Source organism: Aquila chrysaetos, chromosome 13 (genome assembly GCF_900496995.4).
Source record: "Aquila chrysaetos chrysaetos chromosome 13, bAquChr1.4, whole genome shotgun sequence".
NCBI classification, from domain to species: Eukaryota; Metazoa; Chordata; class Aves; order Accipitriformes; family Accipitridae; genus Aquila; species Aquila chrysaetos.
Window position 1 is genome coordinate 40,939,774 of NC_044016.1, and position 23,353 is coordinate 40,963,126.

Here is a 23,353-nt window from a genome sequence, read left to right on the forward strand (position 1 = left end):
TTTCATTGGGAATGTGAAAAACTGTTGGAATTCCACTTAGCATAAATTATTCGTTCATTTCAGCCATTTCTCCTGACTTGCGTGGGGTTGGGAGAGCAGAATCTTTTGTGTACCCAGCAGAGCACTATTTTTAGCTCTCGTGTTATTTTGATTGGTTTTGACTTAGCAGCTAAGCCAAACCAACCCATCAGCAGCTCTCTTTTTGCTTCCTGTCACACACACCGTGTGGGCATTTTCAGACAATCCTACAACAACAACAAAATATGATGTTCTCTCTTTCTCTATAGTAACCTTGCAAAATTACTCTAAAGCCCCAAATCTTGTGTTGCAGCACGTCGCCCTCAGGGGAGTCGGCCAGTTAAGCAGAAAATTGCTGAGCAGCACCATGCAATATTCAGCAGTCCTACGAAGCAATTAGATGCCATTACTGAGAGGTCTTGAAAGATCCCTCGGTGTTAAATCTTTTGGAAAATGGGCTATGAAGTCTCTCGGCAAGCAGCTGAGCCGGCTGGCAGCAGGGCAGTGTGTGTGTGTGTGTGTGTGCCCGTGCCTTGCAGTGAGTCAGACACATCATCTGACAGCCTCTGCGGCTGGCATATCTGCATCGCTGCTTGCATTTCAGCCATTCAGTTGAAGGTCCCTCATTTCTCCCCATCCTGTGCCTATTTAATTAATTCAAACATCAAAACCGGCAAATTCTCAGTGGAAATCCTGGTGCTAGCTGTGCTTCGTACCCAGAAAGACAGTAAGCCTCAAACCAAGGCTGCCTCTGTGTGAGCAGGTTTCAGGCAACCCTCTGCCCAGACACATTTTCCATGAGATCCTGATAGAAGAGGGATGTAAAAACAAACCAAACAACTTTATGGGCTGAGATTTGTCCTTTTTTAAGTTCCCCTGGGGCAGTCGGTTCAGGAACAGGCTGCCTGGCTTGATTGGTAGGAAAAAAAACCCAAACCACTCTTGTGATGTCCTTTCCAAAACCTGGAGGCAGCCAAAACAGCTCTCTGGGCTTTTGTGAAGGGCTCTTTTGGGGTTCTTTTGGGGTGCCAGAGAGGGCTGAGCTGTTGTGGTGTAGCCACACAGCATTGGGCTGAATTGCACGATTTTGGGCTAAAACACTTGCTGTTTCCTTTCTAGAGGAGGGGAAAGTGCTGCGTGACATCCTGTTTGCACAGGCAGGTGGGGAAAGGCAGCTGTTCAGAAGGTGCTGCCGGGCTTTCATAAAAAAAAAAAAGGGTTGAAGAGAAAAAAAGGATTAAAATGCATGACCCCCTAGAGCTCCTCTAGCTTTCTGCAGTTATTATTAAGACAAGGGAAAAAATGGTGCTTAATTCAGGGCTCATTCAGGGCCCTCTGCTCAGGGTACAGCAGAAATGGAGTTAATTCAGGCATTTTAGGTCCAAAGCAGGATATTGGGTTTAATCTAGTTCAGGCTTGGGTACATGCTGGGCAGCTCCTTTGCGATAGCACTGCTTTCCATGCCATCATGTTCTCTGGACTTTCAGCAGTGGAATATGTGAGCTGGGGATCTCTGAGCTGGCTCCAGTCACTGCTCAAAGCAACAAATTCATTTTTCAGCCGTGATTAACCCAAATTAGCCCACCAGGGTCCACCCTGGCTGTGCTGCGACCAAGCAGTCAATGCAGGCTCCAGCTCCTTCCCCAAGAGGCACATCCTCAATTTACACTATGGCACTAAAAAAAAAGCCTTTGCAAGTGGCTCGGTGCATCCCGGGCATGACGGCTGGGCTGCAGATCAGAACAGGAACCAGTGGCCTCGTCCTCTTTCAGCCTCCTGTGCTCCTCATGTCACTGTTTCTGCTTCTGTTCAGGGCAACTTCCCTCTCTGCAAGGCCTGGGCTCTCGCAGTATGGTGGGGGGGAATGGGGCCTGGAGCCCTCTGTTAGGCTTTTGGGGCACACTGCCATGTCCTGCAGCCGTCCTCGCTGCTTTTTGCTCCATTCGGGTGTTTATGAATGCAACAACCCTTCCTTGCATTTATCCTGTGTCTCAAGAGCTGCATCTCAGTTTAATTGCATTGCAGTCTGCTTTGCAGATGCACAGCCATTTCTTTTGTGGAAAAACAGCACTAAATGACATGAAACAGGATACACTCACTGTTGTGAGCAGGGAAAGGAGCTTTGCTTGATACGGTGGTCCTGATGGGGTCTGTGCCCACATCCCCTGGCCCTCACTGCTCTGATACCCACAGCCTTTCCTCCAAGAGCAGCCTCATTTCATCCCCATTTTGCTCATACCACTGTTACAAAGTGGGTGTAAAAACCTTACATCAGCTGTGGGGACTATATAGCAGTTGCAATAAGATAATGCAAAAAACACCCATGTCATCCCAGCTGTGCACACGGGGATGCATTAGGACATTCAGAGACGCCATCCTGTGGCATTTGGCTGTGGCCACCTGAGCCACAGCCTGCTCTGCTTTGCTGTTGAGCAAAACATTTCCCGAAACTCCGTGCTGGGCCATGTCCTTCAGCAAGCAATTTTCTAGCGCACCGACAGCACCAAGAAGGACACCCACTTCCTCAAATGCAACGAGCAGCACGCAGAGAGCAACCCTGGGCAGCCACGCTTTGGTGCAGGCTGGGGCCAGGCTGCGGCATCTCCGCACCAGCCAAAGGGGGTAGCAAAAAGGGGAGCAAAAAAGGCGGCATCACCTCAGCGTCGTTGGGGAAGCAAGACGAGAGCTTTGCAGGAAAGCAGGGCAGGAAAGTACTTTTATGGGGTTGTTCACAGCCGCTCTCAGAGGAGGGAGGAGGAAGTACATTGGCAAATCAACCCTTGCTGAGCCACCGCTCTTCGTGGGGGGGATCGCACCCCGGGCGCGGGATCCCCACAGGACTATCAGAGCTTCGTTTCAGCCTGTCTCCTAAGCAAGCCTCCCTCAGAACAAAAAAAGCCCCTCCTGACCCAAAATGTCCCTCAAGCTGCCACGGAACTGGGATTTCAACCTGAAAATGGATGCTGCAAAAATAGGTACTGTGACTGTTTCTTTATGCCCTTCTGTTTCTGCTTCAGCCTTTCGGGTGCAAGCCAGGGTCTGCCGGGGTGCCCGTGGCCAAGCCCAGCAGCAATTTTGGCTACAGCCCAGACCTGAACCCGCTTCTGGCCTCAGTGGGGGGACCTGGCCCCCCGCTACCGCTTTCAAGACGGCAGATGATTTGCAAATGATTTGCAAGAAGTGATTTGCAAAATTGTCACTGAGGGATGCTGTGGGAGCACGGCCAGGGCTGTGGCTCTGGGGCTGGAGCAGTGGCTGTCTCGGTAGGGTGGGGAACTGGGGGACCTGGCAGCGTGGGTCCACTGCCCACCCAAAATCCAAGTTTAGGGGGGATTTAAACCACATGGGCTCATTCTGCTGGCGCAAGCCTTGCAGGAGATGAAGTGCAGGCCAAGAAGCGGACGGAGCGGTGCAGGCTGGAGGAAGCAATCTCGCTCTTGCTCAGGTTTCTTCGCCCACCCCGACGTCATTGGTTTCCTCTCCCCGTGGTAAAGAGCCCTCTGACGCCCATGCTGGGCTCTGTGCCGCAGGACAGCTTCACTGTGTGATTTCCTGACTTATCTCCTGCCTCTGCCCAGGCTTTGCACGGAACTCCTCTGTCATGGGATCCATCTCCAGCATGAAACCACTTGAGAACGCCTTTGGGAAGGAGTGAGGGATCCCCACGGCAGGCTCTGTGGCCAAAATATCACGGCGGAGCCAATGCCTGCTTTTGAGTCAAGCAATCAGGGAGGGAATTTGGTCGTGAGGATGCTGCGATCGAGGAAGGGGTGCGTGAGCCCAGCCTTGTGCACACACTGAGGCAAGGGCCCTCTGTGGTCCTGGCCCTGGTGCCAAAACATGGTCAAGGCACACATCAGCAACTTGATTTCTCCCTGCAGCAGAGAGATTTGACCAAGCCGGCCTCTGCAGTGCTGAGCTCTTTCTCCCCACACCTTGTGTCAGCTTGCAAGGTCATCCTGGCTGGATTTTCTTGCAAAGGCAATTTGGACTTCTATCTGAAGCTGCTTTTGTTGGCATGGCCAAACCATTCGGTTCACACAAGGCCCCAAATGAAGCACCGCTGCTCCCCGGTGGCTGCTGCTGTGGCTAGGCTCAGCAATGCACAGCAATGCATAGAATGAGACCCTGGATGGTCCAGAAGCTTGCAGGCGGACAGAGGAAGCAGTACCATCACCTGCACTCATCAGCATGCAGGATAGCGGTGCAGAAATCCCCACATAGTTATCACAGAAGCATCCTGGATTTCTGCATTGCCCGTTCTTAGGATAATTAGTATTTTTCTGCACAAAGACTGCAGAGCAGTAGGTAAATTCAATCGGTAGCTCAGAAAAAAAGGCCAGGGGACACTGAGCCTGCTGGCTGCTGGGAAGCAGAGAGGGTGGAGATGGAACACAGGCTTGCACCTGTGTTGTTACCAGGGGTTGCTTTTTTTCAAGAAAATCTGCTTGTGATGAAATTCTGGGTGCTTCTTGCAGCTTGCAGCTGCTGTGAGCCCGTGAGATGAGGGTTGTGTGTGTGTGTGTGTGCAGAGACCTGAGTGCTGGGGTACAGCTCAGTGCATCGACTCTTCTCATGCTTCAGGGTTTGTGGCTGCAGGGACCAGCCGCTGCTGTCTTCAGAGGTGCAGCAGGGATGTGACTTGCTTGTGGAAAATAATTGCAAATTAGTCACCACCGCCCGTGCTGGCTCCTCCCGGCTTCAGGACGCTTCCCCCTCCTCATCTCCAGCCATGGCTGTGGCACAAGCAGCTTTTGTAAGCCCCAGGACAGTGCACTGGCTCCTCTGTGCTTCCTCACGCTGAGAAAAATGCAAAGCTATTTATTTCAATGAAGGAGAAAATTGTGTTTGCAATTTTCATTGCGAAACCTATTGTGGCACTTTTGCTTTTACTGGTTTTTATTGCAAGTACCCGACGTCCCTCCTGTGGGGCAGGAGCAAAGGGGATGGAAGGGAGAGCTCTTGCCCAAGACAAGGATTTGGGGCAGGAGCCAGCGTCGATGTGGATACCATGGTGGCACCCAATGCAATTTCTCCTGCAAGTCACATTTTGGCAGGGCTCCTCTTTTCTGGGAGCAGGCAGAACACAGGCACCCTGCTGTGGCCAGTCCACAGGGCTGGAGGAAGAGTGAGGATGTTTTGGAGGAAATATTCAACTTCAGAGGCGCTTACCGCAGGAAACACTTTGGGAGGCACCACATTTGCTCTTAGTGGCTCTTTCCTGCCCTGCGAGAGTGGCAAGGAGGAGCGGGGCCAAGTGTGGCAGGGATGTGTTGGTGAAGGCAATGATTGCAAGTGCTGGACCACCCTGGTGAGAGCCCTTGCCCCAAGTAAAATTTTCAGCTGGTCATCACATGTGAGCTGGGCATCGCACTGGCCACAAAAGATAGAAACTTGGAAAAGTTGTAAGGGAGGGAGCCACAGCCTTGATAGTTCTGGTCTTGTGAATGCAGAAAACTTTCCACTGGGCAAAAATAGCCTCGCTGTCTGCAAAGCCAAGCTCCCCACAGCAACTCCCTCCCCACACCTCCGCACAAGCCCTGAGGAGGGAACAGCAGTTGAGTAGTGCTCACATTGTGGGTAAGAAGGATCCTCCAAACTGCTATTTTGGCCTTAAATAAGCCCAAAGTACGGGGAGAGCTGTCTCATGCAGAGGGAAAATACATCTCCATGTTCACATTGGTGCATATGTATGTGCATGAACACAGCTAAGCCATGGCTAAGAACAGACCTCTGGTTGCACCTTGAGTCTGGCATTTCAGAAGGGCTGATGCTAAAGAAAGGGGACCCAAGCGTACTCCTCTGAATGCACATTCCTTATGCACCTAGGAAAGGCTGCAAGGAGGGAGAGAATAAATGTTATTTCCAGCAAGGACCGGGCAATTTAAGCTCAAGGCTGAGAGCAGGAGGAACCCCTGGGTAGCAGTGCCTGCTGGGTTAATTCCTTTCCATGGTGCAGAGCCCTGATGGACCCATGATGGGCTTAGAGGGAGATTAATATTTTCAATAAAAGGTAGTAAAACATTGCATTTTTCATAAAAGACACAACTTCTCCTTCCAAGTCTTGTGCCGCTGGAATATCAGTGCTGCTGGGCTGATCTGAGCTCTTTGGGGAAGGCTGAACACAGAGCTGATGGATGGAGACTCATCCCTGATTTCCACCCATTTGGGACCCTGCAAGCTGCATTGCAACAGCTTCACTTCAGATCAAGCCCTTGTGGTCATCGGTGCTTGGTACGGAGACCTCACTCTGCAAATGTTAGTGCTAATTAAACAGAGGGAGTATCAGCATCTCTGTTTCGAGGGGGAGATTAGGTCCTATGATCGGATAGGAGAACACACAGCAAAATTCGGGAAGGCATCAGAGTGCTGGCTCGTGGGAGTGCAGAAGGGGGCTAGTTTGGAGCCAGCCCACCCGGGGTTTTCTCTTTGGCAATGGGCTGTGGTTTCTGCAGAGCAAAGCATTTGTGGGAGGCAGGCAGCGCCCTGCACCCAGTAGCCTCCATGTTCCCAGGGGCTGCTCCACCCCTGCGGATCATTCCCCAAAAATCCTCACCCCCGAGGAGTTGACGGCAGCCGCAAGACATGAAGGAACATGATTTATGGAGAGGAGCGATGCTGCTCGTGAGCAGTTTGCTGAGAATCATATTAATATTTATGAGATTTGAGTAATGCAGATGTTTTGGCAAAGTGCAAAGAAACTGTCCCGAGCTTGAGGTGCAATTTGGAAACCCCATTTTGTTTTTTTTTTTGCATCAGGGTAACCCCCAGTACCAGTATTTTTCAGGGGAGCTGGCTGGCAAATCCCTTTCAAAAGTCCTTGCTTATAACCACATCCTCTGCAGGGGGCATCCAATATCAGCACACATTGAGGTATAAGCAGCATCCTCACTGCACTTTGAAGGCTGATATTTGGATTCACAATCCTTTTTGATTTTTTGGGAAGTGATTTGCAATCCTGTGACAAGTTTGTAGTGGAGGGGTGAACTCAGAGTGCCCTACCCAAGCCTGGCTCAGAAGGACAAAGGCAAATCGCAGAGGGGTTTCTTGCTCCAGGGGATTTCAGAAGGGGAAGCTGGGCACACTCTTGAACTGCAGCACCCCTGACCTCTGAAGCAACCGCTAACTGCTCGGCACTGAGTGCAAAATGTTTTGTAGGCTCAGGCTCCCTGTGGCTGTCTGTGCAATGGGAGCACCTGCTCAGGCGTGAGATGCCCCCACTCCCAAACATCACAAGGCAGTGATGGGTGATTTTTAATTTTCTGCTTTTTTAAGCTTGTCCTTTGCACTCAGGTCCACACCAGGATTCATCGACACTCATATCTAATGCAGCTTTTGCAGCTCTCCGCTCCGTTGACCAGCTTGGGGGAAAAGTGAGCATCTGGGGGCAGAGATATGGGGCTGCCGCAGCTTTCCCCATCCCACAGCACTACACAACACCTCCCTCACAGCCCTGGCTCAGCCTGAATGCCCTCTGCCAGCAAATGCTGCTGGGGTCAGGGGCCCAAATCCTGCACCATCCTCACCTGTAGGACCCAGCCAGGTGCCATCAGCTCCATTTTAGCAGGGGAGCTGTAGGACCTCAGGAAATCACCATGTGCAGGGACCAGTGAAGCTGAATTCCCCAGGAGTCATATAATTATTTTTTCCTTGAGACCATAAATGCTAACTCTACCCAGGTGGCTTGGCACTGGGGTCCTGCAGTGCCCGGTCCAGAGGCAAAAATCCCTTCTGGAAATGATCCCTCCCAAGGCATTTACTATCACAGATGCATTTAGAGATACCACAGGGCCATGCTGCCAGTCCCTGGCACAGGTCAGTGGCACCAATGGGACTCATCTGTGCGATGCAAAGAGGAGACAGGGGACACACTTCTGCCCAGCCGGTAAATCCATACTGGCACTTTTGCCCCCCTTGGAGACTTTCCTATCCCATTGTGTGAGAACTGCCCCATTGGAAACATCAGGCAATACTCTCCCAGAGCAAAACTGCAAGTTCCAAAGAGTTTTTTTCGAGCCAGGCTGGGTCATTCTGCTATCACTGCTGCAGGCTGTTTGGGGTGGCTATAAAAAAAACACACACTCCCATTAAAAAAAAAAAAGCTAATGATTTTCTTCTCACTTGCAAGACAATTACTCCCACGCAGGAAAAAGGAAGCACACACTGACAGATACTGCAGCCACTTCCTTTAAAAACTCTAGCCAGTTTGCTCAGCACAGGCAGAGGGGCAGAGAGCCGCTCTCGCTGTTGTAGCTTAAATCTGCCCTGGGGACGTGGGACTGCTGGCAGCTCGTCCCTGTGCGTCCCCGCCAGCCCACCCCTCTCTTTCCTTGGCAGCCCGCTCCAAGAGCGTGATGAGCGGCGAGCCAGTGGGCACCCGGCCGGCCTCCCCCAACCCACTAGAGCGGCCCCTGAAGATCGGCTGGCTGAAAAAGCAGCGCTCCATTGTCAAGAACTGGCAGCAGCGGTACTTTGTGCTTAAGGGCCAGCAGCTTTACTACTACAAGGATGAGGACGATGTCAAACCACAGGTAGGATGAGACTGCTGGGCTTTGCCGGTCCTCAGTCTTCCCCTTCTTGCAGCTTTACTCATCAGGAAATGGTTTGGGATGGGTCTGGAGTAGGGTATTAAAGGAGTTTTCTGCCTCTGGGCAGTAACAGAGATGAGATATCCTGATCAGGAGCCTCATCTATGCACTTAAATACTTAAAGTGCCTGCAAGCCCTGCTGGGGGCTTGGTCCCTCTGTGCCCAAGCAACGGGGTGCTGGAAAAAAAACCCCAGTTACCAACTAGAAAGTTGCTACCATTTTCCAAGACAACAGAAACAGGCTGGGAAGAAAAAGAGCTCAGTACACCACCATTTTTGTGATGGCAGGTGCAGCAATGGTTGGACAAGATGATGGGAGCTTTGAGAGAGGTTTCAGCCACGCACTTGGTGGGAAAGGCATCTTACAGGATGCTTTTAGGAAAAAATAAGCAGAAATTTCAGCATAGCCTGAGTGTGAGGATCTGCCCAGGACAGACCTCATGGCAGGGCTGTGGGCAGACGACAGCAACGGCCAGCTGCTTCCTTAGGACCTCTTGCCATACAAGAGAGCAGCTGGAGGGATAAGGAAAGGAAATCTCTCTCTCTCTGGCCTCCGGGTTTGTATGCCATCCCATCCCAGCCACATCCTTCACAGGAGGCTCAGAGGTGCAGATGCAGTTTGTGCTATTCGGCTGCCACCCCGGTCCACCCTGTGCGGCCAGAGGAAACCTGCCCAGCTGCCTTTTCCTCTAAGAGAAAAGGCTGGAAATCTGCTGAGCGCTTCAGTGCATGTCTGTTCTGATGCTTTTTGAGATCCTCAGGGGGAGCACAATGTGCACCCAACCCTTTGACAAAACAGGAGTGTGATCATCCACTTGGGCATGATCTGAACGTCTGCACCAGTGCCCGACATCCACAGCCCTCCAGCAGCATCCTCCCATCTTCAGCCCCTCCGGGTTGTAACAAGCCCTCTGTCTCACCCGTATAAACCATTTCCTAGGGTGTGCATTGTAGTACACTTGCCAGGAAGAAATCATGTTGTTTTCCCAATTTACGTGGATAACTTTTAGTTTTTCAACCATTTGCTCCATACTGTAGCTTACACCAGTAATATCCACCATCTTTTCCTTGTTTTGAGAAATTTCAGGGAAAGGTTCTCCCCTTTGCTGGAAAAGCCATTCTCTGTACAAATTGTTACTGGTAGCAAAACTACTCTCAAGATAGAAAATGCTCGTAAGGGGAAGGCAATCAGTAGATTCTTGGGGTGAAAGCACAGGGCTGAGCCTGGCGGGGTCCAGGTCCTATTTCTGCCTTTGCCCTGTTTCAGGGGTGACTGGGAGGAGCAGTCTCCCTGGTTGTAATTGGGATATAGAAGCAGAAAGTGCTGTAAAAAGCTTATTGCTGCTATTCATGGTGCGTTTGGCAGCTCTTGTGGTGACCCTGATGAACCGTCCTGGGTCATCTCAAGCCTCTCTGATCCCATCAATGACTCTGATACAGCTGCAATTCAGGCTTTTGGAGCGCTTGCTCGCAGGAGCCCAATGGCTTTCAGGAGGTTGAAATCGCTGAGAAACTTTATTTTTGTGGTGCTGCCTTATTTCCTGCCTTGGGAGGCCTCTGGTGCTGACTCACGTCTCCTTGGCCCCTATGTGCCTCGGCCGCTCCCCACCCATTCCCCCCAGCAAGGACTGAGCTGCCTGTGTTCACCACGACAGTTGGGGAAAGGAAGGTCCAAAAGAAACGGCTGTTTTCCACTTTACTTTTTTCTTTCCCGTTCCTTTTCTTCTTTTTCTCTACTCCTCTCCTGCAAACTTTAGGTTTGGGTTTTGGGTTTAAGTGATGCTGTGTTAAAGGAATAGTTTTCCTGCGCCGGTGCAACAGAAACAGGATGCTCTGGTATTTTGCTAGGTCCCTTCTCCTTTGAACTCTCTTCTTCCACTCCCAACACACATTAAAAAAACATGAGAAGGGAGGAAAAAAGGAAAGAGCAAAATAACCAGTTTTCTCATTCTGAGAATCACTTCATCAGAAAAACTGGCATTTAGGAAGTGTCCCTTAGTGTTTGAAAAGTAATTTTTAGCATATATATATATAGGGCACCGGCTCCTGCAATCTGTTCGAAAGAAGGACTTCGATCCTCAGTGCTGACATATGGTAATGTCAGCCTCACAGAGATGGGACACGGGTATCTGCAGCTCCTGCTCTGCTTTGTTCTAGGGCTGCCTGTCTCTCCAGGGAAGCACCATCAAGGAGGTGGCCAGCAACCCAGAGGAAGGAGGGAAATTTATCTTCGAAATCATCCCAGGTGAGGATGCTTCACTCCTCTTTGTTGCACACTTTTGGGCTGGACTGTTCACCCAACATCAATTAGGGAAGTCATTTTTCCAGTCCTTTTGCTCCCACTTCTTTTCAAGGTCTCCACAGCGCTGCATTGTACATGAAAACTAATGTCTTGCTTTCAATATTCACATGTCAGGGCTGGAGAAGGGCCCTGTGTCAGTGCCCATGTCTCATGGCCTTGGCAGGCTGCAATGTTAAGCAGTTTCTGTTCCTTTCTTGCAGACCTTCAGCAAGGGTGAGATATAAGAGCACTGCTTCATTTCACAGCCAAATAGACATTAATGGGGAAATTCAGAGCCAAAAGCATTTAGCAAAGAAAACAAGAAGAATGTGTCTTTTCTCCTCCAATCCTCTCTATAATTGATGCATAAATGGTTTTTTTTGCAGGGGTCTCTGGAGACCAGAACCGGGCAGGGCAGGACACCTGCGTGCTCATGGCTAATTCCCAGTCTGAGATGGAAGAATGGGTTAAATCCATCCGACGAGTGCTGGGGTCAGCGTCAGGAGGTAAAGGGGAGCAGGGACAGCTCTTGGAGAAGCAATTTCCTACCATCTCATGGTCTGCAGTACTTTTGTGCGAGGATTTCAAAGCTGGTCTCATAAACCCTTGAAACTGGAAAACAGACTGTAATGTGACTGTAACTTGTAATGCCTTAGAAACCTACTCCTAGACTGGACCCTGTGGTGTTGGGTCTGCTGCAAACATGGGCAGTGTTAAGGAAATGGCAGCCAAGCATGAATGAAGATTTCTGGGCTGGTTTCAACCTCTTTTGCAAACTTCCTCATTGACTTATTGACCCCATAAAACATTGTTCTTGAAAACAAATCTTATTCAGGGACAAAGCATTGAAAACTTTTGCTTTCACCTGCCAATTTCTTTGCTTTGCTTTTCTTCCAGCTTTTCTTGCTCAGCCCAGCCCTTCTGCCCCATTTTCTCTGCAGCCTGCCATGGCCACGCAATTGCCCTCCTCACGCACAGACAAGGCTTGCGGCAACAGGATCCTTGCTTCCAGTCCCCTCAGGCATGCATTTATGCCATTACAGAATTGTGGTCAGGGAAGTATAAAAGATGAATCGATCGGAAAGGAGCACACTGTAAATTTGCCACCACAGGCAAAGCCCACAAAGGAAGCAGCAAAGGTCACGCCAGCCACTTTTCCTATAAGGATGAACTATCCAGATTTTTCCTATAAGGATGAAGTCCTATAAGCAAGATTCACCAATGAAACAGGGCTGGGAGTCTCTTTAGTTCTCCTCCAAAAGAACACTAACCCAGACAGTCATCCTGAGCCTCTCCTCCCTCCCTCTGTGCTTTGCCCTGACTATTTATATAATTTTTTATAGCGTCCAAGCCCTTCAGCTGTGTAAGACAAGCATGATGGAGCTCTCATCTCCCATAGCTCCTGTGTTAATATAAATCACAGCAGTTCAGAGGCAAGTAGGTGCTGCCAATTTGAGTTCTTTCATTGTGACCCTGCCATAGGCACAGATAAGCTTCACCTAAACAACGACACAGCTGGTTTTCCTCTGCAATCCTGGTGTTTTCTGCCTCTAAACTGAAACATGCTGTGCCCTGGGGGAGGCAGCATTACTCATCTGAAATTAGGATTGCATGAGCCAGAAATTTTCAGGGCATTGCCCCACCTGGCTCTAGTATTTAATAACAACTCTGCATCTGATCCTTGCTTAAACTTAGGAGGTTGCCAGTTTCTTCCAGCTAGATAAAGTGACCTTATATGAGAGAAAATGTAAATTTATAGTAGTACAGAGAGCCCTGAGGATAGCAGAGAAGTCAGGTACCATGGAGCTGCATTTTATGTCAACACGCAGGTTGACAGACTCCCAAAACTTCATGCTTTAGGTTTTTTGCCTCAATGCAAGCTGAAGCAACACGTGCTTTTAAAGCAACCCACTGCATAGTGGAGGTTTTGGCAAGAGCCCACCTGGAAGCAGCCCCACGTGACCCAGCTAGTTGTGAGCTTGTTGCACGCCAAAAAGCAGAGCGGCTGCCAAGTGTGAAGCAACAGCAAAAGCATCTCCAAAATCTCGGAGGGGTTTTGCAGGCCTGGGTGCCACCCTACAATGACAGCCGCCTGCTGAGTGGGCTGGCATGGGCATTGCATTGGCCCCAGGGAGGTATTCCCAAATTAACAAATCTGCCAGCTTGCAGTTAAATAAGCAATTAATGCAGAGAGGTAAAAAAAAAAAAAAAAAAAAAAAAAAGCTATTTGCTTTTACTGTGCACAATGACAGGTTTATATTCATTATTTAAAAGTGTAAGCGAGTCATAAATGAAAAACCCCCATGATCAGGCAGGTGCCGACAAGCCTTGTGGTTCCAGATGAGAGTGTTTACTTGCATTTTCCTGGTCTGGAAGATGCACAGGAATTATTTCAGCCTTCAGAGCACAAGGTGAACACATCACCGGCACTGCTGGGGCAAAAATACGGTAGAGGACCATAGGACCCTTTGCCATTAATATCCCAGAGCCAGTTGGAGTTGGGAGTTGTCTGCTCTTACCATGCCCCAGGCTCTGAGGAGGAAAAGCTGGGATGCAGGCTGCTGCCTTCCCACCTTCGAGCTCTTCTTTTGCTGTGAGTTCAGGAGGAAAAGGCCATTGCTCCGAAGGAAAGGTACCACTCGCTGCAAAATACTGCTATTCTTTGCACTGGGGAGTTTCTGGAGGGTGAGAGGAGAGGGGAGGGGGAAGAAAAGCAACTAAATCAGTAAGACTTCCAGCTCCAAATCTCTTCAAGGCTGCTTTTCTTATTCCTTAGTGGTCTCCTGTGCTTTCTATATCCTTCAGCTTTGTGTGATGAGCTTGCCTTCTCTCCCTGTGCCCCACATCAGCCTTTTTGCTGTTCCCGTCTCCCTCTGTATCAGCATCCTGCTCCAAGGCAGGCAAGCAGCGTGGCAAAAAACAAGGCTCACTGCTTGGTTTTAATCATTTTGAGAACTGTTAATTATTTGTAGATGAACAAGGTTTCATTTTGCTATTAATTCTTTGGAAGAATTTCCCCCAGTTTGCAGACTTCTTGTAGCTCCTATGCTATCAGAAAAGCAGGTACTGCTATCACATTTGCACCTGATGTACTTTGGCAGGTAATATGCCTTTAGCAAAGCTTTCGGGCTCCTCTAACCTCTCTGTCCTTTCCCTAGTGGTGTTCGGCCAGCGCTTGGCAGAGACCATGACCTATGAACAGAAATTCGGGCAGCACCAGGTCCCCATCCTGGTGCAGAAGTGTGCCGAGTTCATCCGGGAGCACGGTGTGAGTGAAGAGGGCATCTTCCGCCTCCCTGGCCAAGACAACCTGGTGAAACAGCTCAGGGACGCGTTCGATGCTGGGGAAAGGCCATCATTTGACCGGTAATGCTAGATTCCCCCTCTCCTACTCAACTAGGTCTCATACACCCCAAAATCTGGGGGGAAAGCAGCCTGTCTAACCCCCCCAGAGAGCCCGGCAGTGCCCTGCAGGAAACTCAGACTCTCCAGAAGGGCTTGACAAGGAGAAAGGATTCAGCAGAAACCCCAAATGGAGGCAAAAGCAGAATCAGAGGGTGCTGAGATGAGATTCATGGAAATAAAGGAAAGCATTTAGGAAAGTCCTGGCCCCACACAGCATTTATCATTTGCAGGAGCAGCCAAAGAAGGAGGCAAAGGGAAGAGCCTACATAGCCCATTAGCTAAGGGCAGAGGTTTAGAGAAAGGAGAGCAAGCAGAGGATCACAAATAAGCTCAGAGAACACCCTAATGCACACAGTAGAAGTTATTTCTTTCCCTGCCAGCCCATAGCCATGATATTTTCCTCCTGTTGCTTTTCTCTACAACACCACATAGAGATGAGAGAGAGATTTTGGCTGCTCCAAGGCTGACGCCCTTCCTCTGCAGGGCTAAGAGGAAATAGCAAACTCCCTAGAGCTGAGGGAGCTGCCTATCCCTGCCCGTGTGTCTCAGAGAGGCTTTGGAGAGAGACATTTGCTACTTCTACCTCTGCCATGCCCTGTGCAAAATGGGAGAAGAAAGGTAAACTCCTGGTGCACCTCTTTATAAAGCCTTCCCTTGATAGCTTGCAGACCAGCTATCCCTGCAGGTGCCTCGGTATCTCTGAGATGGTTTCCCACCTGTCCCCTGCCCCAAGTCAGAGTTTAAGCCCTTGCTTTTGGGCCCCGTCAGATAAGCATCCCCTGCTCACTTGTGCAGGCTGCTCCAGGGCTTCACCTGCCGGTTTGCACTGGTGAAAGCAGTGACCCCTGTGCTGGGATAAAGGAAAAGTGGGTCCTGCCTTTCCACAGCACCTAAAGTGAGGCTTTTTGGTTTACTTCCTGCCCTGTCCTATCCACCATAACTAAGACAAAGAGTGCCCAGGCTGCTGCATGTCTATGAAGGTGTTTGATACTTGTTGTGGTGATGCCCCATCTATGCAGACCCAGGGAGCTGCTCCATATGGCATCACCTGAGCTCTGAGAGCTGCCGGCAAAATCTGGGGTGCTTGTGGGAGGGAAGCACCCAAACCCAGGAGTTTCCCTGGACTTTTGTGCAAAACAGTTTGCCTAAGCGGAGTGCAGGGCCTCATCTCTCTATCCGCAGGCCTGTCCCTAACCGCAAAACTTTTCCTGTTTTTACCCAGCTTTATGCAGCTTTGTTAGGAAAAACCACAGCACTTACCTAAATAATACCTGCTGTAGAGCCACAGCTGCTCCGGGAGCATAACCATCCTGGCCGTTGGTTTTGCAGTTGAATATTTCTTGCTTTCTGAGTGCCAGAGTCCTGCTGAGAGCTTTCCTGTTGTAACCTGTATGGGGGTCATAGGAAGGTGAAGCCTTTTTTTATTTTTTGCAGAACTGTGTTTTGCAGTGGGGCATGGCGAGGGAGTTTGGCCCTTTTCCCAGCACCCTGTGCCTCAGGGCTTGGTATGAGCATTGCTGCGGTGATCTCAGGGTGATGGCAGCCCCCATGCACTTCAACCAAAGCATTTTCTTAGCGAGGAGGAAGGCCAATAATGGGGTTTCCAGTGACCTCAATGCTGCAAGGTGCTGGCTTGACCTTCAGTGCCACCTTCGCAGCCCGTTTGGGTTTGCACAGGCACGCTTGCGCACACAAGCACAGCAGGATTGGGTGGGGAGCGCTAGAAAACCGTTGTTGCAGCCCAGGCATCCAGGATGCCTAATGGTGTGTATTGGTAGGCCCTACAAAAACACAGCTCTGAAAAAATTTCTCTATGGTTATGTGCATTTGTTAAAAATAATAGTATTTTAAAAACCCCAACCAATCCTAAAATAAATGAACTGGGGGATTTTTGCTAGAAGTTTATAACAGTTTAGCAACTTCAAGGTAGGTCAAATTAGAGGCTTATGATCTTGACAGTGTCCTTTTGACATAGTGTAAACTATATGGTATGCAAAGCTGCAAACATCTGTCCCGGCAGAACATCTTCAGTAATTGCTGGTAATCTTAAAAACCCCAGGCAAGCTTCGCCAGCTCCGCACAGAGCGGGGAGTGCCTGCCAAACATGTGAACACCAAGCAATATTTGCATGTAAACCCTCATGAGTCAAATGCAGTCTGGGAAGGCTCAGCCTGCATATGAACACTGGGGACCTGCCAGCCCCACGGTGGGGAAAATCTCCACCAAGCATTTATTTTCCTACCAGCTGGGGCCATTCCCTGGCTTGGGGTGCTCTATGGATTCCCCCCAGCTTGCTTTGGCTTCCCTATTTATATCTCTCTGTCTCCTGCATCTATACACAGAGCTTAAATATAATCTCATGCTCCTGGAGCAGGGTAGGGATTGCTCACCAGCTGGGTCTGAGTTTCACGTGAGTGGCTCTTTGCATGTTGCAGGGATACGGATGTGCACACCGTGGCCTCTCTGTTCAAACTCTACCTGCGGGAGCTCCCTGAGCCAGTTGTGCCCTGGATGCAGTACGAGGATTTCCTGCTGTGCGGTCAGGCGCTGGATGCAGATGAGACAAAGGTAGAGATGCATTCGTTTCTCTCCTTCTGGCCTTAAAATTAGCTGTGTTTCAGTGCCAGGGCTTTGTGAGCTGGAGACGCCGGGTGCATATTTAGCTGTGCATTTTAAGCTGTGTAATTACTGAGCTTCAAAATCTGGAAAAAAAAAAAAAAGGAAAAAAGAAAAAAAAAAAAAAAAGATAAAATCTCCCAAAGCCAGTGGGGTTTCCCCACTTGACAACATGTGTTTATCCATTTTAAAGCTTACACTTCTGGAGCAGATCTAAGAGCTGCTCAGCATCTCTTGTCGTTAAGCGCTTGCAGCAAATAGTAAGTGTGAAGAGCAAAAGAGGAAGGAAACACAACCTGCTGCAGTCTCCATCAGCCCGAGCCGAGAGCAGAGCTGGTGGAGGGCTCTGGGTGAGACCACAGAAGGAAGTGGGGATTTGGTAGAGGGAGAAGTGAGAAACAGATGGGAACTGTCTTTTCCTAACTATATATTTTGGTGGAAAAGAAGCCCCCTCCACTGCAAAAAACCCACTCATGGATGCTGTTCCTATACACAAAAAAAAATAAGGCAGCTATCCTTGGTAGCATGAGCTCTGTGAACTGCAGTGTTCAGCCCTGTATTTCAAGGGCAAATGTTTCATGTAGGTTGTTTCACTTCAGGATCTTTGGGGTTAAAAATGTCTTACATGTTTATATACAAGAAATGCAAGATTAGGTGTGATCAGCTCTTTCCGAAGAGCTCATCACACACGTGCTGGGCTGGAGGGGACCCTGCTCTTTCCTTTGCTGCTGTGGCAGCAGCAGTACTGGGCAATGGGCTGCCTCTTCTTGCTGAGCACTGTACAAAAACTTCTCCATGTCCATGCTTGGTCTGCTGGATAAATGTAATTTCCAAGGCAAGCAAATGCCAAGAGGTGAGACCATATAGGAATGGATGGAGTGACCAAGAGCCATTCTTGTGTCGATATATATCTGTGAATCTTTATAGAGCTACTTCTTAACTTGCATTTAGGGCCATCAGGAACTCCTGAAGCAACTGTCCCTCCTTCCCAGAGACAACTACAACCTCCTCAGCTATATCTGCAGGTCAGTCCTCTGCACAAGGTATAAACAGCTCAGATTTGGTGTTGGTGAGTAGAAATATCATCCCAAAGGCTGAGGCTGACTCCTCTAGAGAGAGCCCTCTTAAGCCATGTTTTGATTCCCCTCAGGGCACCAGATCCTGACTTTTGTAAAAGAAGAATTTCAGCCACGGGGATGAACACCCTGACAATGTCTGAGCATAAATGCCTACCCTAAAACTCACTTATGAATCCCTGAGAATTAAAATCAAATGTAGTTTTTCTAGACAAAGCCTTGTGCAACAAAACTGTCAGGTTTCCCGCAGCCTAGGTAGTTTTTCTCTGGTTAGAGATTAGATGGAGATTTTCCCTTCCTTTTTGATTTTTTTTTTTTAGGTGAGCAGCTCATCACATGGTGGTTTTTCTACTGATACCAATAAGACCCAGCTCCAGTTTGCAGTTATAAGGCAATTTCATGTTTCTGTCCTTGGGATTTAAAGGAAGAGCTGGATGGATTAATCAGGATTTTATACCAGTGGGTGTGTAAGGCTTTTTGCAGTCTTCCTTCTCTGACTTGAAATATTTGCCCTTGGATTCTGACAGGTTTCTACATGAAATACAGTTGAACTCTAGCGTCAACAAGATGAGTGTGGATAACCTGGCAACAGTGATTGGAGTGAACCTCATCAGACCCAAGATAGAGGATCCTGCAATTATTATGAGAGGTAAAAGGGACTCCTGGAATAATTGGCATAGGAGCACATGATATGCTGAAATACCCAGTTGCATCCACAATCTTGAAATTAAAAATTTTCTATGGTAGACCCATGATATAAGCCAGACATGTGCCTGGGCACAGTAAATACAGCAGGGTAGAGTAAAGCCATGTGTTACGCTATAAATGTTTATGGTGACGAAAACCACTTAGGAATTGCACGTGTGTTCCCTCCATAGATTTCAAACAATTCAGGAATTTTGTGAAGTCATCTTTCTTTTGCTTAGAGCAGGAAGGTATAAAATTCTTAGAGAAACAAAGGAAACTCAAATAAATTACTGTTTAGCTGAGCCAAACTGTAATCCCGTGGGCAAGGCCAGATGCAGCAGAACTAATAGAAGAAATATTTTAAGGCCAAAGACTGGTTTGCTCTACAGACATCACATGCAAATGGTCCAGACATTCATATGCCTATTCATATAACTGATACCTGTACTTTGCTTGTCTAAAGCCAAAGAAGCACAATTTGTGTCTTGGTGCAGCTGAGCAGACTCCCATCTTGGTTGCTCCATAGTCTACTCCTGATATTCTGGGGTGATATAAAAATCCCTCCCTTTACTTGGTTTTATGATCCTGTTCCTTGTCTTCACCTGCATTTCTATGTGCATCTCCATTTTGGATACCAGAAAATGCAAGTGTGGGTGGAAGAAAGCCCGTTGCATTGGGTTTGCTACTGACAGGTCTGTAATTTCTTCCAGGCACACCACAGATCCAGAAGGTGATGACTGTGATGATAAGTGACCATGCAGACCTCTTTCCCCCATCCAAGGATGTGCCACCCTCCCCACCTGCCCAAAAAAATGACAAGAAATCCCCCATCCCACGCAGCTCCGTGGGCTGGGATGCTGCAGAGGACCCTGCGGTGCCCAGGACAGAGAGCTTGATCCAAAGGCAAATGGTAAGGCTAGAACCTCAGAGAAATAATAAAACATAAATTTAATAGATGCGTGATTAATTATGATGGGATCTAACAGGTCAGCGAGCCACTAAGAGTACTTGCTATTAATAGGGTAAAGAGCTCTAACTGTCATCTCTGGAATATCTACATCAGGAAAACAATGTAGATAAACTTTCCACTTTCCTGTGGAAAATCTACTGTTCTGGGAAAAATGAAAACTCCTGAAGTTTTTTAGCTAAAAGGCAGAATAGATGAAGCCTTTTCAGTTCATGCTGGTGAAGTGAAAACACTGAGGATTAAAGGCTTTTCTCAGAAAGAATCTCTGCAAAAAGTTCTTTTTAATGGAAAACATTGTGCAACCCAAAATTTTTTATGGAAAACTTGTGGCCATTCCTGTTAGCATGTTAAAATGTGCCTTTCTTAAATATTGCAGTCACAGCAGTCCCTGCAACCTGTCCCTGCTCACAGAGCAGGATGAGGCTGTCCTAATGCCATGGGTCTATTTTACAGAGAGATGATCTGAATTCCAGCAGTGCCGCCAGACCAGCTGCGAGCTTAAGTGCACCCAGAGAAGATAATGGGTCCAAAGATACACTGGGAATGTGGAAAATGCAGTCAAGGAAAAGAACTCAGACTTTACCTAACAGGAAATCTTTCCTGACAGCTGCTTCTCCCGGGGAGAAAGGCAGCAATGACAAAAATGACATATTTGCCAGTGACTTTTGGAAAAGCTCCCCTGGGAGCAGCATGCGCTCCGTGGTCCCCGATGGACATAAGAGAACATTGTCTCATGATCTTTTTAAGCTGCTCGACCTTCACCGGGCTTCAACCTACGATAATGTTCCTACCTCCCAGGCAGAAAGTGGGGAAGGCAGTGGCTCCAGCCCCAGCCCTTCGAGCAGCAGCTCTGATAAGGAATTTCTGCCCTGCCCCAGTCCCAGCCATCAGCCAAAGGAAATAGCCAGTCCCACCAGCAGCCCTGCCGAGGTCTCCAAGCCTGATCAGGAGAGCAGGGAGTTCCTGCAAAACATGATCCTGAAGCTGAAAAAAGAGATGGAGGTACAGAAAAATGACTATGAGGAACAAATTAAAAGGTAACACACTGCAGAGTGCTGCTTTCTGGAGAGTATGAAGTTTTCAGCTCATGTTATTACAACACTAGTATTGCACAGATTAATTTACCAGTAATACTATACAGTATATAAGAGTAATGACTAATGATAAAATATAGTATTGTAGTAGGCTGTCTAAAAGTCAATGCTCATATGCTGTACTCTCATGACATAGTTACTAATGTTCTATTACTACAATATTAATATTCTATAGTTCTTACTACATCATTGTATGGCACTGTAATGTTTCTGCAATAATTACACTGTCATAATTCTTGTTATTACTACAATATTGTACCATTATACTATCCAGAATTCAGTAGTAGCATTATTACATTATTAGTTGTAACCATCAGTGTTATATAGCTTCACATATTGTTATTGTATTATTATATATCATGTGTATTGATTTATTGCATTGTGTTATGTGGCCATTGAGGATCAGGGGATCAGGACCGCACCTCTGGCTTATTTTATAGCTTAATGACACAGAGGGCAGACTCCTTAAGAGCCAAAAGATGACTTCCTGACACTCTTCCAATCCAATCCTTTCAAGTTCTGTTTCTCTTTGCAGTCTCGAGAAGGAAAACTATGAAGTCTGGGCCAGAGTGGTAAGGCTGAATCAGGACATTGAGAAGGAGAAGAAGAAGTCTGAGGAACTGGAGCTGAAGTTGATGAATGTGGAACGCTCACGGGAGGACATGGAGAAGAAAAACAAGATGCTTGAGGAGGAGATAAAAAACTTAGCTAAATCCACATGCAAAACTGATGCCAAAACCAACTAGGAGGAGACACCCAGCTGTGCACAGACATAAAATGCAGCTGCATGAATCCATAGGAATTGCCAAGCAGGTTCAGAGCCAGGGACTTGTATCATCTGGTGTTCTGCTACTGACCCTGGGCTGGTTCGGAGGAAGGAGCCCAGAAGTTAGAGGCTGGTTTCTGCTCTGAAACAGGAAAATTCAAAAATATTCTTTAGCTTTTTTGGTGTGTTTTTTTCAACTCCTCTTTCAGCTGCTCAAGTTACCTGTAGAACAGGCCAATACTTCTTGCTGCTCAATCAGAATATCTTGCACTCAAGAGTTCAGGTTAAGGACACTTTATGCCTTTACAAAAAAAAACCCAGCAAGCATCCCTCCTGCCAGCTGGCTGGCTCCTTGCTGGAGATACCCACAGTGCTTCTGAGTGGAACAAAAAGTCCGTAAATCCTAGATCTGGAGAGACAGAAAAGCCCCAAGGTCTGGGGTGGCACAGCTCGTCACACAGTGTGCCTGGATGGTGGGCTGCAAATGCTGTCAGCACCATGGCTGAGATGTTCACATTAACGCATACAGTTGGTTATGGCTCTTATAGAGCAAGAGTAGCCCAGAGAGCCTGTCAGGTCCACTGAGAAGAGGTCTCCTACAGCATCACTCGCTGTGCTGTGCCAGACTCATTGATATCAAGGCTCCAGTTATAAGATCACAATATCACAAAAACCTCTTCAGTTAAGTGGCTGTTCAGTTATTTTAAATCACTGTTCCTTATAGCCATGCATCTATAAATCCAGCACAGCTGCTGCTGAGGCTTTGGAGAGCACTTTCATGCATCCATACACAGAGCTCTTTGTGCAGAGGGAGTCCATCAGCAACTTTACCCGGTACAGAAAATGGGGCTTCTGCACTTTCCCTGATGGACAATTTTCAAAGAATAACAGATCTGGACTTACTTACTGCCTCTGCTTTTGTTTTTCATGATTTCATCAGTGCTGAACAGGATTTCCTTGGCTACCTTGGTGGACACCTGGGTTTGCACCCCAACGACGGTGCTGGGTCTCTCCCTGTCACTTGCTGCCATCAGCGTAAAGACTAACTGGACCCAAAGGTCTCGTGGTGCCAGTGTGGCTATTTGTAAGTGTGTCTGTTTGTTTTCCCACTGCCTGCCAGCAAGTCGCCCTTCCAGCAGTACCACAACGCTGCTGAAGCTTTTGGTGTAGGAAAGAAAATACAGGACTCTGCAAGAAAACCTTTCGCTCCTCATTTATGTTAAGAAGGGGGAACAACACCACACAGCTTCAGGCCAGCCTAGAGCCTTCATGGGAAGAGAAAAGGGAAAAACACAGAGATCTGCAGGAGTTTTCAAGCAAGATGTCTAGGACCAAACACATGCCTCTGTGCCAAGCACAGTGAAGTTATGCAACAACACTGGATTACTGCTTCTGAGGACTTGGCTTTGTTAATACAAAAGTTCAGATCAAGACAGGCTGCAGACCTGCTTGGCAGAGCCTGCAAAGAAAAACAAACTGGTGAGAGAAAGGGACACAGAGGAAACTATGTGAAGAAAGGGGAGATGGGAGTGGTAACATGTTAATAGAGAATAAAAGTCAATATTGGTTATATAGCACTTGCTGCTATCAGCCTTGCTGAGGGGGGACTTGTCTAGCCCTAAAACTGAGCCCAGACTCCTTAGTCTCAGATTCAGTTTGGTGTATTGAATCCACCTTTGCTTAGCTGTGGATATAAAGTACTGGTAAAGGAGAGGTTTGTGAAAGTTGAGCTGCATTTAAGAATCCAGCCCATAAATAGCTCACTCGACCTATGGACTCTGACTCCAAGTGGTTTTCCTCTCCATAGGATCCTCAGAGACTACACAGCTTCTCACTGTCCTGCCCACAAACCTTC

General features: G+C 48.2%; 1 protein-coding gene across 1 annotated transcript; it reads left to right on the forward strand.

Moving 5' to 3' along the window:
• The first annotated feature begins 2,555 nt into the window (after positions 1 to 2,555).
• ARHGAP25 (Rho GTPase activating protein 25) lies at positions 2,556 to 23,072 on the forward strand. Its single transcript, XM_030035890.2, has 11 exons — positions 2,556 to 2,993; positions 8,356 to 8,549; positions 10,764 to 10,851; positions 11,274 to 11,393; positions 14,046 to 14,253; positions 16,728 to 16,860; positions 17,860 to 17,933; positions 18,512 to 18,633; positions 19,382 to 19,581; positions 20,092 to 20,675; positions 21,268 to 23,072. The coding sequence occupies exons 1-11, from the start codon at positions 2,933 to 2,935 to the stop codon at positions 21,476 to 21,478; spliced, it is 1,995 nt and encodes a 664-aa protein (XP_029891750.1). The 5' UTR covers positions 2,556 to 2,932; the 3' UTR covers positions 21,479 to 23,072.
• The last annotated feature ends 281 nt before the right edge of the window (positions 23,073 to 23,353 follow it).

Excerpts from the sequence above, each read along its gene's own strand:
- ARHGAP25 (XM_030035890.2), top strand. The coding sequence starts at position 2,933 with ATGTCCCTCAAGCTGCCACGGAACTGGGATTTCAACCTGAAAATGGAT. Across the intron at positions 2,994-8,355 it reads AATGGATGCTGCAAAAATAG|CCCGCTCCAAGAGCGTGATG; the intron begins GTACTGTGACTG and ends TTTCCTTGGCAG. Across the intron at positions 19,582-20,091 it reads GCTTGATCCAAAGGCAAATG|AGAGATGATCTGAATTCCAG; the intron begins GTAAGGCTAGAA and ends TCTATTTTACAG.